The 16525-nt window shown below is 49.2% G+C and overlaps 7 protein-coding genes across 7 annotated transcripts; 3 read left to right on the top strand and 4 right to left on the bottom strand.

Annotated features, from left to right (window-relative positions):
- Positions 1 to 32: 32 nt before the first annotated feature.
- Positions 33 to 1250, top strand: UA08_03389 (hypothetical protein; the record flags this gene model as incomplete). The annotated part of the gene is made up of 2 exons (XM_020265684.1): positions 33 to 394; positions 455 to 1250. 2 exons carry the CDS (start codon positions 33 to 35, stop codon positions 1248 to 1250), a joined length of 1158 nt encoding a protein of 385 aa, XP_020121372.1.
- A 163-nt stretch (positions 1251 to 1413) lies between these two features.
- Positions 1414 to 2645, bottom strand: UA08_03388 (hypothetical protein; the record flags this gene model as incomplete). The annotated part of the gene is made up of 3 exons (XM_020265683.1): positions 1414 to 2198; positions 2255 to 2564; positions 2610 to 2645. 3 exons carry the CDS (start codon positions 2643 to 2645, stop codon positions 1414 to 1416), a joined length of 1131 nt encoding a protein of 376 aa, XP_020121342.1.
- A 1293-nt stretch (positions 2646 to 3938) lies between these two features.
- UA08_03387 (Serine/threonine-protein kinase ark1) lies at positions 3939 to 5367 on the bottom strand (the record flags this gene model as incomplete). The annotated part of the gene is made up of 3 exons (XM_020265682.1): positions 3939 to 4034; positions 4112 to 5221; positions 5272 to 5367. The coding sequence occupies 3 exons, from the start codon at positions 5365 to 5367 to the stop codon at positions 3939 to 3941; spliced, it is 1302 nt and encodes a 433-aa protein (XP_020121341.1).
- A 493-nt stretch (positions 5368 to 5860) lies between these two features.
- UA08_03386 (hypothetical protein) lies at positions 5861 to 7288 on the top strand (the record flags this gene model as incomplete). The annotated part of the gene is made up of 2 exons (XM_020265681.1): positions 5861 to 6109; positions 6167 to 7288. 2 exons carry the CDS (start codon positions 5861 to 5863, stop codon positions 7286 to 7288), a joined length of 1371 nt encoding a protein of 456 aa, XP_020121336.1.
- Positions 7289 to 7732: 444 nt separating this feature from the next.
- Positions 7733 to 11474, bottom strand: UA08_03385 (hypothetical protein; the record flags this gene model as incomplete). The annotated part of the gene is made up of 3 exons (XM_020265680.1): positions 7733 to 7871; positions 7931 to 8001; positions 8070 to 11474. 3 exons carry the CDS (start codon positions 11472 to 11474, stop codon positions 7733 to 7735), a joined length of 3615 nt encoding a protein of 1204 aa, XP_020121335.1.
- Positions 11475 to 13035: 1561 nt separating this feature from the next.
- On the bottom strand, positions 13036 to 14502 carry UA08_03384 (hypothetical protein; the record flags this gene model as incomplete). The annotated part of the gene is made up of 1 exon (XM_020265679.1): positions 13036 to 14502. The coding sequence occupies one exon, from the start codon at positions 14500 to 14502 to the stop codon at positions 13036 to 13038; it is 1467 nt and encodes a 488-aa protein (XP_020121334.1).
- A 485-nt stretch (positions 14503 to 14987) lies between these two features.
- UA08_03383 (Serine/threonine-protein phosphatase 2A activator 1) lies at positions 14988 to 16393 on the top strand (the record flags this gene model as incomplete). The annotated part of the gene is made up of 3 exons (XM_020265678.1): positions 14988 to 15448; positions 15509 to 15860; positions 15920 to 16393. 3 exons carry the CDS (start codon positions 14988 to 14990, stop codon positions 16391 to 16393), a joined length of 1287 nt encoding a protein of 428 aa, XP_020121333.1.
- Positions 16394 to 16525: the final 132 nt, after the last annotated feature.

The following is a 16525-nucleotide window of genomic DNA, read 5'->3' as shown; positions in this document are numbered from 1 at the left end:
CGGCAGCGAAAACGCTGTCAGAGATGATCACCATGGGGCTTGCTGCAAAATACTATCTCGCTCTCCTGTTTCCTCTCTTCTCAGTCTTTGCTAGCTTCGCCATATTCACCTTCTCCAAGGAAAATGGCGTATTGGACCTGCTAGAAGGATTTGGCAAACAGAAAACCTTGCCTTCAGCCAGCGGCAGCGAGGCTCTGAAGACCAGCTACACAGGGATCGAAGCCATCGATGAGATTCTGACCGTCTTAACCCTGTTCTTTGCCCCCGTTGTCGATGGAAGCAATGCTTCTCTGGCGCTGCATTCATTTGCTTTCAGCGGCGCCTTCGGCTCAGCCTGGATCTTGGCTGTACTAGAGTCTTGGAGAGCTGGAAGTTCCAGGAAGTTTGTCTCGTTGTGAGTGTACCTACAAAATCACATGCTGGCTCTTCCAAAATACTACTAATACCTTACCAGCCCTTCAATATTCGGCATTGTCGCTCAAGTTATGACCTATGCCGTGTCTGCTCCTCTCTTCCTGGGCCTGCAGCTACTATTTTCCGATGTGTCGTTGCAGCCAACTGCCCGCAACATCGCCATTCCCACCGCAGTCGTAAAAGCCATCCCCGCAGTCTTCATAGTGGCCTACATTCTACCTACATATTCCATGTTGCTACCAGCTCCAGGAATTGTTACTTTCGAGCAGAAACAGACCCTAATTGCCCTCTGGCAACTTTGGCCCGCATATGTGTCTTTCTTGCTGACGCTTGTCTCGATCTTATTCTCCTCTACTAGCTCAGCTACACCCTCTCAACTGCGCAAATCCCTTCGAGCTACCTACACATTTGCCCTATCTTATGCAGCTATCAGCCATGTCGCCGCCTGGTCAATTTCGCTTGCAACCATTGCAACCCCCATGATTTTCAGCACCGAGTACCTGCATTCTCTGCACCCGAGCCAGGTATTCGGACTTCGCAATCCATTTACATCTGCCGATTTCAAGGTTGATTCTGCGAGTGAGGGTGTTCATATTTTCCTGCAATGGGATAATATCATTGGATCTCTGGCGGTGCTTTTGTGGGCTGTGATTGCGAATGTCTCGGCGCATCGCAAGACTGAGGGACAGGTCGGATGGTTGTGTTTACTGTTCCAGATTTCTACTTCGTTGGCCTTGACAGGCCCCATTGGAACTGCTGTCCGCTTGGTGTGGGAAAGAGATGAGTTGGTGTTTGAGGAGGAGGATTTGAAGAATGCTGCTAGAAAGGGTGTCTAGATCGGGAGGCCAATTGAAAGAAAGATGGACGCCCGGGGCAGATCAATGGCCGTGAAAAATAAAAGTAGTACTCTACTTTGGGGCTATAGTACGCAGTTATCAAAGAACAACTCATAATCGTTTCTACTTTGAAGTCGAGTTTGTGATCTTCTGTTTCTCTTTCTCATTCATCACTCCAGCTCTTGAAGAGAGCTGGTTGCCCCCAGCCTTTCATCCACTCCGAGTGCAATAGTTGCTGTGCTGTCGCTCTTTCATTTGGCCGGGAGGTCAGCATTGAGCGATGCATCACCTCAAACGCCCTCCGCTCTTCCTCCGTCACGATCTCCATGCCCGCCTCGGTTCGAGGCTCCTGTATACAATAGTCAAACCTCACATCCCAAGTCCTGCGCACGCCATCGTGGCGTCTAGCCATCTCCGGCTTTAAATCCAATTCCCCCTCTTCATTGAACCATTCCACTCTTCTATGCCACTGTGCCCACCACTCATGAGGTAAAATACCAAGGACTTCTACTTGCTCCGCGGTGACACGCTCTGCAGTTGGGGAAAAAAAAGTGTCAAATAGAGGTCGCTGGCCGTAAATCTCCCAGATAGTGCAGGCAAGCGTCCAAATGTCTGAGACAAAGGAGAGCGGCTCACCCGAGAATCGGGCCTCAGGCGGTTGGATGAGAGGGAGGGTTTTTGAAAAGAATCTGGGTGTTTTGTGAGGATTGAAAGATTCTCCAAAGTCGCTGAGCACAATCCTCTCCTCCCCAAGTGCAATGTCATCGCTACGAAAACCAAACCAACCGGGAACGAATACATGTGCGGGTACGCTCGTCGACAGTGACCTGCCATCAAGACGAACAACAGCCTCCGGCTCTGGCTCTCCGAATCTCTCGTATAGCTCTGATGTGGTATACTGATCAATTGATTCGGGAAATTGGACCAAAATATTGCCCAGATGAAGGTCTTGACAGAAATGAGGTCAGCTCGGCAATTAAGCTACAACTATACGCATCACATACCGCCGTGTATAATGCCCTCGCTGCGAAGAAATGCCACCCCACGAATGAGCTGAGCGATAATCGACCGCGCGACCTTAGGTCGAAAAAGACAAAACGTTGAAGCCTCCTTCGCATCGTACAAGCTCATCTGTGCCGGCGGAGTACCGATACCGCGATGTTTCCCATTGGGACCGGCAGCCCAAAATTTGTCAATGAGCGATGGAAGTATTTCTCTTCCTGGTCTAGACGACGAGTTTTCCAAGAGAGAGTAGCTAGCTAGCTTCCGGCACTGGCATCCGCGGTGATGACCTTGACTGCCACGTACTTGGCCCTTTGCAAGTTATGGGCTAGCCATAGAGTCGAGTATCCCCCATACCCCCAAGTTTGTCAACCAGTCGATATCGGCAGTCATTTAGTTGGTCACCGATCTGTAAAGGATGATATCCTCCGGCACAGTATCGGTCTAGATCTTCAACGTACTCAACAAGCTTATACCGAGTCTTGCTGGGTCTTATGGCCGCTTTCCGGGTACCCTCGCTCATCTCATCTGTTTCCAGGAAGGTGGAGGTGGACAATGCTAATCTTTTTCGGACATGAGGTCCGCTTGGAAGAAAGCTGCATACCTGCTTATGGAATCTGCAAGTACGGGCGAACATTTGCGAAGGCAGCGCGTCCAGCACGGCGACCACGTCACGTCTACGCCTTGTGCCTGACTAATTATTGATGCCTAAGGTGCCGAGGACCCTGATCACCGCCCACCTGTGTTTTCTTGTACGCGAGCTAAGCTTTCACTTCTACTATTATTAACTTTCAAGTTGTATTATAAAATCTATTCATTCTTAGCTCCGACTCTGCTGTTTTCGGGGTTGAGATCGTTGTAGCCCATCATTGGCTGTACCCTCCCTACCGTGATCGTATACTAACAACTTGCTTGCGTAGACAGCCAAACCCTCTGAAGCTGGAGGGCTGGCTTCCAGCAAGAAACATGATTTCCATATTTGTTGGGAAAATGTACCGAGGGACGCACAAATGATGATGGGGGTGTTTTGTCAAACAGAAAGGATCTGTCTCTCCGATTAGAGACTATTGTATTTAGTGCATTTTGAGCTTTACCGTTGATGCAGCTGTTAAACCAGAAATCGTTTGATAGTCACGATGTTGCTGCTTTGCAAGAATGATATGCATAATGACAAGTCCATTGTTTGGAACGATGGTCTCATTTTTCTTAAATTTAGGTATATAAAAAAATTAGATCGCCATTATGTCGGGTCGGACACCCAAATAGTCGACTACCTCCAGATCTACAAACATGAAGGTTCATTTTTAGAACAGCGAGCTTGAGATGAGAGGTGTCTCCAGACCAGCACTATCTTATCGGTTACATGAGTTGCAGCATGCGCAGACAAGACGCCGATATGCACACCGAGATGTTGTTGGTTCATGCAATGGAGCATGGAAGCCGACTGCGCGGGTGTACTTCAGGTATATCCGTGATATTCTCTTCGTCACATCCAACTGCAATGATAGCTCGGTGAACATGTAATCATAGACCTATGGAAATGTTCAATGGACGTGTTCAGCGACCACAGACGTTTCGGGTCCCTAGGGGTAGAAATGCTCTAGAACAGGCCAACGAGACCGGTTTCCAATGGACGAGTGGTCCACTGGATGGGAATATTATATTTCGTTCGCGGCTGGTGACGTTTCACCCGTCTGACTTTTCCGCCTTTGCAGCTTTCTCGCCAGCAAGACAGTGCTTCATAATCCAGGGGTGTTGCTGGACCTTCTCCAAGGGAATTCTCTGTTCGGGTTCAAGGACAAGTAGCTTCGTCACAGTTAGGACCCCATTTGGACTGGTAGCATAGCCAATTTACTCACCTTTCTGATAAGGTCCTTTGCCTCCGAGCTGACAAAGGAAGGAATCTTCATATCACCTCTTGCAATTCTCTTTTGCGTCATACTAGGCGTGTCCTCGAAAGGCGCCGATCCAACCAGCAGCTCATACATCAAGACCCCCAGGGACCACAGGTCAATCTTCTCATCATAGGGATTCTGGCATCTCCGTGGATCAACCATTTCAGGCGGCAAGTAATCCAATGTTCCACACTTGGTAATCCGCCGACCACTGGGCGCATGAACGCTCCAGCCGAAATCAGCCATCTTGAGCTCGCCATGCCTACCGAGAAGAATGTTCTCAGGCTTGATATCCCGATGAATGACACGCTTGCTATGCAAGTATCGTAAGGCACTCGTCATTTGCGCAATGTATTGGGCTGCCCTCGACTCCGAGAAACGTCTCGCTTTCTGCAAGTGCTTGTATAGTTCCCCCTTTGCGGCATACTCAAGTATTAGAAATATGCGCTTACTATCGTAGAAATATCCGTAGAACCGGAGGACGTTGGGATGGCGCAGGTTACTCTGGATCTCGATCTCTCGACACACCTGCTTTTCCACCCGACCTTGTACAATTTCGTTCTTATGTAGGACTTTGAGGGCGCAAATAAAGCCCGTCTGTCGTTCGCGCGCAAGATACACTCGACCAAACTTCCCTTTGCCCAAGGATCGACCAACTTCGAACATGCCGAGCTGGAATTGTTTGAAGACGGGCTGCTTGATAATGGTGGCTGGCTGTTCTTCTGTGGCACCTGCTGCACTGGATGTCCGCGAGGATACAGTAGGAATAGACTTCTGCCCTCGTAAGATTGCTTGACTATCTCTTATAGGGGCCACTTGGGAAGCAACAGGCACGATGATCGTGTTTTGTTGCTTGACATCCGTAACGCGGTACTTGTCCGTCTTGACTGGTGCATTTGATATAATGCCGAGAGGCTTTCGAAAGTGCGCGGCGGATTGTCTTTCTTTCCCTGGAACTGCCTGGGAGGTCGCTTGCTTAGCGTTTGTGCTCTGTTGTCTATGGACAGCAGATTCAGAGTACTTTGGCGGACGGGATATGTGCGATAGACGGGCGGTACCAGTGTCTGTTGGAATCTGCACCTTGTCAACTGTGCTCTGGACACCAAGGAGCTGGGCTGGCATACCTTGGCCTTTTGGCGCAACTTTGTCTTGCTATATACGTCGTTCTCGTCATTGATAGCCAGGTGCTCGAAACGAGCCTCGAGCGCCACTGCCGCCATGCCGTGCCGTACCTTCGCAGTCGTCTTAAGCGAATGAGATGCTACGCTTTTGTTTATCGGAGGTGTTTGCAGAACTCGTTAGGAATAGTTGCAGGAGCAAGTGTCCTTTATGCTGGGAGAATTATTCGATGTTTTGGTGTTGCTGGGGCGACTGAGCGCTCCACCGTGCTAACCCTAATATAACCCTAACACCCTAATATAATATCCCATTACCATAATATACCCAAAAGTCGTCACATAAAAGCATGGATATCCTTATCTGACTTGCTACGTTTTTGACTCTCTCTCTGTCACATTATTTCTGTATATCATCAATTCAATCAACCTCTTAGTTAATATCATTGTGCTCTTGAGTAAGCACAGCGACAGCCAATCAGAGCGCTGCGGCCAGAACTTCCCCACCAAAATTTTCCAGAAGAGAAAGTTGAATTCAAACTTCACAGACTGTTCGCAGCACACGAGCCGGCCAGTTATTCAATCAACCATAGTCACAATGCCGAAAAGGAAACACTCCGAGCTCGAAAATGATCGCACCAACACAGGCCAGGACGACAGGGTAAACGAAGTCAAAGCCACCCGACTGCGTCATAAGTTTGAACGAGGCGCACAATTGCTCTTCCGAGCCCTGAAGACGGCGCGTGGATTCGAGAGGCAGAAGCTGGGCAGACGACAGAAGACAGCAAAGCAGGAGAATGATGGCAAGACCCTGGAGCGTTTGGAAAAGGAGGTGCAAGTCCTGAAGGTGCGGCTAGACAAATAACTCATCATGCTAGTTTACGTACTAAATGCGAAACCGCAGGCCCTCGACTTGGAAGAAACAGCAGAACGATATTTGCACAAGCAATTGATCAAGGCAAAACGCATCTCTGATTCCCCCGAATTCGCCCGCTTGGAAAAGTCCCTAACAGCCGCTACTTCTGCAACTGGCCCGCGCGATCCTGCTGAAGCCAATGTTACAGCGAGATTGTTCAAATCGAACCCTGTCCAGAACGCGTTGCCTGATATTCTGACTGATATTCGGACCTTACTGGGCATCAACGAAATAGTGAAGAAACAACAGAAACAGGCCGCTGCGGGGGAGCAAAAATTAGCGAAGAAACCGGACGAGCATACGAAACCTATAACCTCGGATAGTGTCCACGCAGATAACGACACGAGTATGAATGATGCTTCAGACGACGATGATGGCATTGATTACGCTCAATTCGACTCTCGCCTAGCGCCCACATCAGATGCATCCGACTCAGAAGAAGCCTCCGCATCAGAGCATGAATCCAAGCCCCAATACAACCTCGCAGACGACATCTCCATATCCTCCGCAGCCTCAGAATCCAGCTATTTATCCGAACCATCGCCACCACCAAAATCCGAGCTCAAAAGTCGAACCAAAAAGGGCAAGAATGATGACCTCGACAAGCCTCCCAAGGATACCACTTTCCTCCCCTCCCTGATGATGGGTGGATACTGGTCTGGCTCCGAGTCCGGGGACGACAACGACGACGATGCTGCAGCAGCTAGACCACAGCGCAAAAACCGAATGGGCCAGCAAGCTCGACGGGCTCTCTGGGAGAAGAAATTTGGGACAAAAGCTAATCATCTGCAAAAAGAAGCTGAGAAGAGGAAGAATAAGAATAGCGGGTGGGATATGCGTCGGGGCGCGACGGATGATAATGATGCCAACAACAATGCACGATGGGCTAAGCAACGCGATGGGCAGTCTCAAGGTTTTGCAAGAAGAAGGGGGGATTATAGTAGAGACAACGGCCATAGAAAGGATGCGAATGCAGCAGCTGGTGGTCCGCGGTCCAATAAGACAAGTGCGGCGTCTACCTCTCTGCATCCTTCGTGGGAAGCAGCTAGGAAGGCCAAGGAGCAGAAATCCCAGGCCTCGTTCGAGGGGAAGAAGATCGTTTTCGATTAGGGTCGGATCTTAGTTGGGCGTCAAATCGGAGTAAGCATTCCTACAGATCAATGGCTGTTGGTAATTTCCATGTAATTACTTAGTCTTACACATGTCTTACGTTGTATGTCTCTTTTCTGTATATATCAACTACACAATCCAGAGTATAATACCTAGGTAGAAATTGTTCAGTGTTGATGATTGGAGAGCGTTAAAACAACGAAAGCATAACCTGATTACAAGGATTAAGGATGCTAAAAGAAAATATACAATCCACCACACAACACAACACGACACATACAAAGGGAAAAAAAGACAACACAAGAAACACAGGGTATCCAAATGACATGGAAAAACTAAGTGACACGGTTATATACAGCTTATATATCTTGCCTCTCACTGAAAATAGGTGATTTGCGAATCAGTCGAGAACATTCCTCTGCTTCAAGTGATACATGTCGCTTTTTATGCGGTTTGCTCTGCTGGTAGATCGTTGTTTGTTGGTATTTGGCTGGTTGATGTAGTCGGTAAAGTCTCTGTAGCGTCTGGCGACGACGGATCTGGTGTCGCAACTCGAGAGGCCTGTACAAGTTCACCAACGATTCTAGTACAGGTAACCATATTAGCAATAGTAGACCAAATCCAAGAAAGTAGATCACATACCTTCGATGTTCATCATACCAATCGTCGCTGGCTGCCCGGATCTGTTTAAGCTGTTCCTGAATGCTCGCCATCTGCTTCAGTTAGCAAAGAAGCCCTAACAAGAATCAAAAAGAGGTACCCATCAACGGGGATGCCCCACCGTTCCCTCTATGGAAGAACCAAGCTCCTCACCTTCCGCAGATGCACCGCTTCTGTCTTCGGTTTTAGTTTCGTCGTCGCCTGTGGCCCATCGACTAGCAAGGAGGTCGCTAGATTTTGGCTTTGCATCCTGAGAAGATTCCTTGAGCGCAGCCAACTCTACTTCCAACTCACGGATACGCTTGCGACTGTTGGAAATGTTGGAGTCAACCTCTCCGAGTTGCGTCACAAGCGACATGTTCTTCTCAATCTGCTCATTGAGTTGCTTTTCGCTCTTGGAGATTTGGTCCTCTACAGCTTTGTTGCGATCCTTGGCTGACTCCAATTCGCCAAGCGTTTGCTCATGGGTGCTCTTGTAGGCGGCCAACTCTGCCTGTAAATCAGATAGCTGCTGAGACGCCGCTTCAAGTTTCGATTGGGTCGTACTATGCTGCTCATCTAGAGCCCTCTGGGCCTCTTCCAGCTTGAGAGTTAGGGTTTGGCATTGCGTCTGTAATGCGCTATTCTCCTGTTGCACCTTGGACAGCTCTTCGGTATACTCAGTGTGCTTGGTAGCTAGTTCATTGGTAGATACCGCAAATTTTTCTTCGGCTGCCACCAATTTCGCTTCAGAAGCCTCAAGCTTGGTTTTTAGGTCCGCAATTTGCTCACTCAGACCATCCACAACCGATGTGTCGGCTGCGGCTGACTTAGCCTTGCTCAGCTGGTCATTGAGCTCAGCTAAAACAGCGTCGTGGGTCTTTTGCAGCGAATCGAGCTTCTCCTGGTGCGATGCTTCCAGATCGCTCCGCAAGTTTGTCAACTTGGCCTCGTGGGCTGTCAGCAGTTCCTCAATCGCTTTGCTATGATCAGAATCGATCTCTGCGGACTTCGAGGTCTGGGACCTTTCCCACTCCTCCTTCAGCTTAGTCTGTTGCTCTTCAAATTCCTTTTTCAGAGCATCAATTTGTGCCTGGTGGGTTTCAGACAGAGAAGCGGACTTAGCAGAAGTCTCTTCTTGAGCAGCAGATAGCTGGCTTTGAAGGGCGCTGAGCTTCTCCGCATGGGTAGATTCAAGGGCAGCATTAGCTGCAAGTAGCTCATCGTATTTGGACTGTAGAGACTGAAGAGACTCGGTATGAGAAGAAGATAACTTTTCAATCTCAGATGAATGATCCACTTTCAGAGCTTCAATGGAGCGCGCATGTTCCTCGGAAAGTTTGCCGTGCTCCTGACTCCGCTCCTCCGCATATTTTGAAGCAGATGCAGTTTCTTCTTGCAGCTTAGTCTGCAACTGTTGAAGTTCCTCCTGCTTGGTGGCGAGATCGGTCTCGAAGGTCTTGATCTTTTCTACATCTGCATTTAACGTTTCCTCCATGGAGGTTAGCTTTTCTCGTAGAGAATCAATTTCCTCGCGGGCAGATTTCTGTGCTGCGCTAGCATTTTCCTCAAAATTGCGATTGGCTATCTCAAGAGCCTCCTCAGCGGCCAGGAGCTTTTCTTCAAGTTGCTTCCGGGCGGAATCGGCTTCATCAAGCTTGTCTTGTATTTGTTTGTTGGCAGCCTCTGCATGTTGGTTTACTTCAGTTAGTGCTTGAGCATGGTTGGCGGTAAGTGTGGCAGTGTTAGCATCATGCTCAGCTTTCAGTTCTGCAAGGTCACGCTCATGGGAAATCCCTATCTCCTTGATCCTTGCTTCTACGTCCTGTGAATCGGCTTGCAATCCTTCAAGTTCGGTCTTTAAGGACTGTTCGGAGACCTTGTACTGGTCAATTTCGGCTTTCAGAGCTTTAATGACCTCAATTTGCTCGGAAATCTCGTTATCTTTCTCAACCAGCTCTTTACCGACCTTTTCGGAGTCATGCTGAGAGGACAGGGCATCCACCAACTTCTTCTCCAATTCAGAAATCCTACTTTCCAATGCCGAGGCCTTCTCAGAAGCTGCCTGCTTCTCGGCTACGATTTCCTTGTCTTTTGTGTCGGAGAGTTTCTTCAATTCGCCTTCAAGGTTTTCCACCACTTGATCTCGTCCTTTCAATTCCCTCTCGAGCTGCTCAATAACACCGGTATGTTTCTCAAGGGTAGTAGCTTCTTTCTCTTGAGAGGCTTTCGATGCTGCTTCCGAGGCAGATTTCTCCGCCTCCAATTCTTCGGTCAATCGCGTAATTTGCGCCGCAGTGTCTGCAGTTGACGCTTTTTCGTTCTCCAACTCGGTCTGAAGGCGCTGGAACTCAGCCTGATGAGCTGCTTTAAGTTCCTGTAGCACGGCTGCCGTTTGAACATCATTTTGCTCGACCGCTGACTTTTTGGCTGCCTCGAGATCTTGCAATGACTGTGCTTCAAAGTCCTTGTGCTTTGACTCTGCTGCCACTAGTTTTGCTTGCAGCTCTTGCACCTCGCGAGCATGATCAACAGAGAGTTTATCAATTTTTGCGGCATGCTCCGCATGAATCGCTTCAACAGCAGTTTCTATCTTCGATGACTCATCGTCTGCTGACTGAGAAAAGGCTGTCATTTTCTCTTGGGAAGCAGCCAACTCTGTTTTCAACGTCGCTATAGTTGCTTCACTTTCAGATAACTTTTCTTGCAGCTCTGCGAGCTTTTCAGCTCCTGCTGCAGCGGACTTAGCATCAGGGGCTATGCTCTGCCGTTTCTTTGATTCTGCAGAGGCGACTGCAGGCCTAGCCGCGGCTGTTGCTGACGGTCGGACAGTGGTTCGCATCGTTGTAGTAGATGTAGGGCGAGCGGTGGTAGTGGAAGGCTTTGAGGCAGTGGTAGCTCTGCTTGTCGTGGTTGCCGAAGCTGGCCTTTTATCAGCGCTGGAGCCAATGACACTTGCCCTTCTATCTGCTGTGGATGTTGAAGTTTTCGTTGGAGCACGAGTAGACGGGGTACCTGCGAGCGACATGCGTTTCGCGGCGCTAGAGATGCCCTTTTTCTCGTCGCCGGAACTGGCTACCTTCGAGGACTTCTCATCAGCCGAGCTACTCACTGATGCCCGTGACCGATGAGTCGCAGTAGTACTGGCACTCGGCGGCCGGCGAACCGTGCTAGTTGAAGTTGTAGTAGGACGTGTGGGTGGTTTGCTCAAGGTACTGCCAGTGGTTGTGCTTCGAGATGCTGGTTTGGTAGTCGGCGTCGTAGTGGAACCAACAGGTCGCTTCGTCGATGCCGAGCTCGAGAGTGGGCGTTTGGTGGTACTCGACACCGTCGACTTTTTCAATGGCGAAGCATTTTCCTTGCCTGTCTCCGGACTGGTTACAGCCTCCGATTTGGACTCTTCACCGGACAAGAGGGCCGCATCTACCGGGGTCTGAGGGGGATTCTCAGGTGTCTCAGCTGCCTCGGGAATAGATGAAGGAGGCTCGGTCTCGACAAGCTCGGCGGCTTCGGGGGCTGGAGCAACTGGTTCCTCGGTAGCAGACATGTTGAACTCAGTCTAATGTTTGAGCGCCGAGATATTAACAAGAGGAAAAGAAAAGGCAAGTTCTGACGACTGTAGAAAAGGAAGCATAGCCAGTCAGTAATCAGATTCCTAATATACGCAATACCAACCACGAATAGATCCCACTGCAGCTTCATGGACGATCGAGAAACTGTGAGCTCTGTAGCTGACAGACTGTAACTTCAATAGCAAACGCATGCACCAGGTATAGCATGTGACAACGTGTCCAGAGAAGCATAGACGAAACCAAATCATATAGTCTTGGCAGTAGTCCAAAGGTCGAAGCATGTTGAAGCAATGCATAGGCAGCAAGATTGTCCCTTGACAGGCACTTTTCCCTCCCTATTTTTTTTTTCCCTCCGTCTCCTTATTTGGCCTACAGCTTTGGACGTACCTTCAATTGAGCCCTTCTTGATTCTTTCTCCTTCCGGCAGCACCAGCGCGTATTCGCAGCTTCCGGCGGGTGTTATAAGTCAGCTTCAATTGCTGTATGTTCGACGAGTATGGCTTTGAGTATGAAGGATTCTTGTTGTCTTCTCTTGCCGCCAGATACTGTTGCACGCACAGACGCGGTCGGCGAAACAGGTGGACTCCGACCAGCTTAGCGCTTAAACTAGCTTTTAAGGGGGGCACGGAGTAGCAGCAGATGACTCAATTCGGCACCGCTTGTCCGGTGCAGCGCTTTCCAACAAACGATCAGCGAGGTAGAAGAGTGTACGATGTGAAGGGGGCGTAGATGGACGGCGTATTGTCTCTGCCTGTGACTTATGCTGGCGCCTGCAAAGCGAAGACAAGGAAAGAGGGGGACCGCAGAAGCTCTGCTGCTGTCACATTAAACCGCTACGGGACTAGCCGGACGCGACCCTGGTGAAGCTTTTGCTCGGCGTGCTGCGTTGTGATTGGCCAGCAGCCCTGCTCGACGCGAACCATGGCGTCTCTCTCGGCCAATCGGAGTGCGGCCTCGCCTCGTCGGATGTTTTCTTTTTCCCCGATTCGTTCTGGGAATATAGAATAGAGACATTTGCTGTTTTGCCCCGGTACAGCCTGTCTGTTGTTGTTCTTCTGAAACTCAGCACACGAATCCAGGCCCACCCGCCTTGTATCTACCCAAGTTGCATGCACTGGAGCCACGACAAGGCCCTAACGGTTCAGGTTGCAGCTGGGCCGTGATCGACAGCAGAACGGCCAATGGGCAGCGGTACCGCAATCTACTACATGCCATATACTAGGTATGCATGTCTCTGTTTCATCGAGTGAAAACATGGCCTACGACGATGGACAAGATAGGACAGATTCCTGATCATACCTACACACTAGGCAAACGGTATGATGCATTCGCAAATGAGATGCCAGACATAAAAAATGGAAACCATAGGAACATCCGAAGCAATGTGACAAAAAATATATATATAATTAGCGTGTCTGTATATACACTGAAAAGTTTCCAGAACATATAGCAATTGGGTATAAAACGTGGCATCAGTCAACTCCAGCCCAGATCATGAAACGAGAAAGACCGTCTCTTTGAATTTTCAGATGTATGCTATCGCCCTCGCTGTCGCTCTTCCATCTCGCACCTAATCAACCTGTCGCAGATAACACGTAGGGGAATTCGTATAACTCGGGATATATCGCGAGTCGTGTTGATCAAGTCACGTTTTTTTAATGATGAAAGCGTATTGTTAATTTTCCCTGTAACATCCAAAATATTCATAACAGCTATGAAGCCACCGGTCAACAGCCACTCATTATCTTCCGAGTAATAAGCTTTCAGACACTCCAACGCCAGCTCGCTCAAATCGGTTACGACGTGCTTGTAAATCTGCTCCGCGTATTCGTTTGCATCTGCTCTGATTCGAAAGTCGTTACTGTGCTTAGCTTCATTAGCACGTTTCATTATCTTCAGCTGAAGCATATCAGCATCGTCGCTAATCGGTTTCAAACTGTGCTCTGCACGCTCCCACGTTCTGGATGTAAACGACCCCGTCGCACGGTCTCGCTGAATCCTTTTGTAGATGTCACCCAACGCTTGTATACGACCACAAATGTCTTTGATTCCTTTGAAACTTTGCGTTTCATTAGTCTCGGCAGCTTTGATCTTCTGGCAACCATCCATCAGATCCCTCCAGGGCCTTTCCAGTCCCATGATTTTTGTTGCATCATCGTATATTGTTTCGTCGTAGATCACCACCTCCCGTTCCTCCGCAGATGCAGTCTCAACCACCATGCTGGCTTCCCATTGTGCAAACTCTTCGGGTTCGCCCGCGCCACTAGGTGCAATGTTGTCGCTGTGTATTGGTAATTGTAGCCGCCTGCGTGTTCTCTGGGGTTCATTTTCAATTACATCAGTTGTCCGTCTCCTTTTTCGGCTAGATGACTCGTTTGCCCGTGAAGAACTTTCTTCCATTCTATCAATTATTCTGGTTCTCGGACGCGTTACAGCCGCCCATTCGCTCACATTCTCGGCCACTCCATGTGCTTCTTCGGTGCTTTTTCCTCGGCGCCGGGACGCAGTTTGTTTTGCATTATTTCGTTCGAAGTCCCGCTCGGTGACATCTTCATTCTCAGAGAGTTCCTCAGAGTCTTCTAAGTCCTCGCTTGAGACAGAGTCCTCAGAGCCCTCAGACTCCTCAGACTCCTCGCTTTCGGGGACCTCTTCATCTTGGTGTAAACCGCCGACGCCGGTGGCTGGGTTGTGGGAGTGTGACTTCCTTCTATTGCTCGAATCAGTCAAGACCTTGTTTTTGACCACAACTCCGACGAATTTAGATTTTCTGGTTTGAACGGCAGGTTGTGACGAGGGTCCAGCTTCTGCATCGGAGTCTTCCCCGGCGGAAGACTGCGAAACAGAGAGCTCATTATCCGATGGTTCATTATTCTCCGCGTGAGAGCTGTTTTCATCGTCGTCATCTTCGTCATGTAGATTAGTTGACACATTGTTCAGGTAATTCACAGATCGTTCAGTTTGATTTTGCTTTGCCCGCCGGCGCTTCGCGTGGAGACGCGCCATTTCGCACGTGAAAGCGACACCACCGCAAACTAGAATCCTCAGGAAAATGCGACTGGTGGAATTCGGGCTGGGTCAACGTCGCATGATTTGACATCACTGGTGGTGGTCTCCCACGACCTTCGACTTGGAGTCGAGAATGGGTGGTTACGGAGCTCTGGAGCTCCCGGCTGGTCGAAGCTTCCCAAGTTCCCGCAGCGGTCGCCCCACCAGCTTTCAAAGAGCAGTGACGATTTCCCCACAAGCGTCGACAGGGCATATCCATGTTTCTCATGACGCCCCCAGACTGTTTCATAGCAACCAACTGAGGCATATGCATCTACTGCTCCAAGGTTATGGCTACTCAGGTATTGGAACGCATAGACAAGCTACATCATGTCTTCGCCCAGCCAAGCAAGAAGATCCACGAGGGCGGGGATGTTCAAGCTTTTTTAACAACGAAAGCTTATAGAGACATTATGGTGTTTCTTCTGCAGCTGAATCGAGCAATGTTTCCTCGCAAAATCGACGGCAAGTCTCAGTCATGGCAATACAATTCTCACGATATCGAGTTCTCCGAGCCTGTTCGTCGAATACAACTGCTCTTGTCAAGACTCGAGAGCATCATAGACGAGGCCCCCCCCGACACTGGCCCCAGGCGTTTTGGAAATATCAGCTTTCGGAAATGGTATCAAATACTGGAAAGCAGAGTGGCAGAACTTTTTGATGAGGCTCTTGGTTCCGACTTCCATGAAACCTCCACAAATACGTCCGCTAAAGAGGCAACAGCTAGGACAGAGCTAACAGCCTACTTCCTCGGGAGTTTTGGCAGTGCGCAAAGACTTGATTATGGCACAGGTCATGAACTGAGTTTCCTGGCTTTCTTGGGATGTCTTTGGAAACTCGGCGCATTTCCAGACGCTGACCCTGGTGTTGAAGAAAGGGGTATCGTTCTCGGAATCATAGAACCGTACGTATGAAAGCCATTCGGTTCTTGCGTCTTTACTAACAATAGTCCCCATTTGTATAGGTACCTAGAGCTTATTCGAAGTTTAATAAAGACATACAATTTGGAACCTGCAGGGACTCACGGTGTATGGGGTCTTGATGACCATTCCTTCGCACCCTACATTTTCGGCTCGGCACAGTATTCTCCTGCCATTCACGAGTCGGACGAGACGCCAACAGAGGGCTCCTTGCTTGGTGTCCCCTCACCGACCCAAATTACAAAAGATAATATTGTACAAAAAGAAAGAAAGACAAATATGTATTTTTCCGCAATAGGCTTCATTTACGATGTTAAAAAGGGGCCTTTCTGGGAACATAGCCCGATGCTTTACGATATATCCGGCGTTAAGGAGGGTTGGGGAAAGATTAACAAGGTGTGCATGCTAACGATAAACCGAAAGTAAACGAATTCTCATTATATGAATTTCAACAGGGCATGATCAAGATGTACAACGCCGAAGTCCTCTCAAAATTTCCCGTCGTGCAACACTTTCCATTTGGGTCTCTATTCAGCTGGGATCGAGATCCTAATGCAATCTCTCCCCCACGTACAATGCATTCACTATCAAGACAACAGCAGACAAATGCATTGACAGGCCAAGCCTCCGTTGCTTCGCAGGCCGCTAGTACCCATGCTCCGTGGAGTCAGCCTGGCTCATCATTGCCTGGGTCTACGGCAGCTCCAGGGGCAGCGCCCACACCACGAGAATCCTCAATGTCTGGTACCGCTCATCCTTCAGCAACCCGAATGCCTCTTAGGACTACATTATCAGACTCATCTAGAAACCATCCAGGACCAATGGCACCGACTCGGGCGCCTTGGGCACAGCAACCCCCGGCCGGGTCGTCTGATGATGCTTCTAACATTCCGGGTCCAACTCGAGCACCGTGGGCCAAGCAGCCATGATGAAATAATTGAGAATTTATAACTGTAACTGACGCAGAGATTGAGCTTCAGGCATGTGAGAATAAGGCCAAGAAAATCAATTTAACTTGATGGGTATCATGTCATGAATACTATATACAAAAGCTGCCGCCA

Source organism: Talaromyces atroroseus, assembly GCF_001907595.1.
Source record: "Talaromyces atroroseus strain IBT 11181 chromosome Unknown scaffold_3, whole genome shotgun sequence".
Classification (NCBI taxonomy): domain Eukaryota; kingdom Fungi; phylum Ascomycota; class Eurotiomycetes; order Eurotiales; family Trichocomaceae; genus Talaromyces; species Talaromyces atroroseus.
Note: the sequence above shows the minus strand (reverse complement) of the source record. Positions and strands in the feature narration are given on the sequence as shown.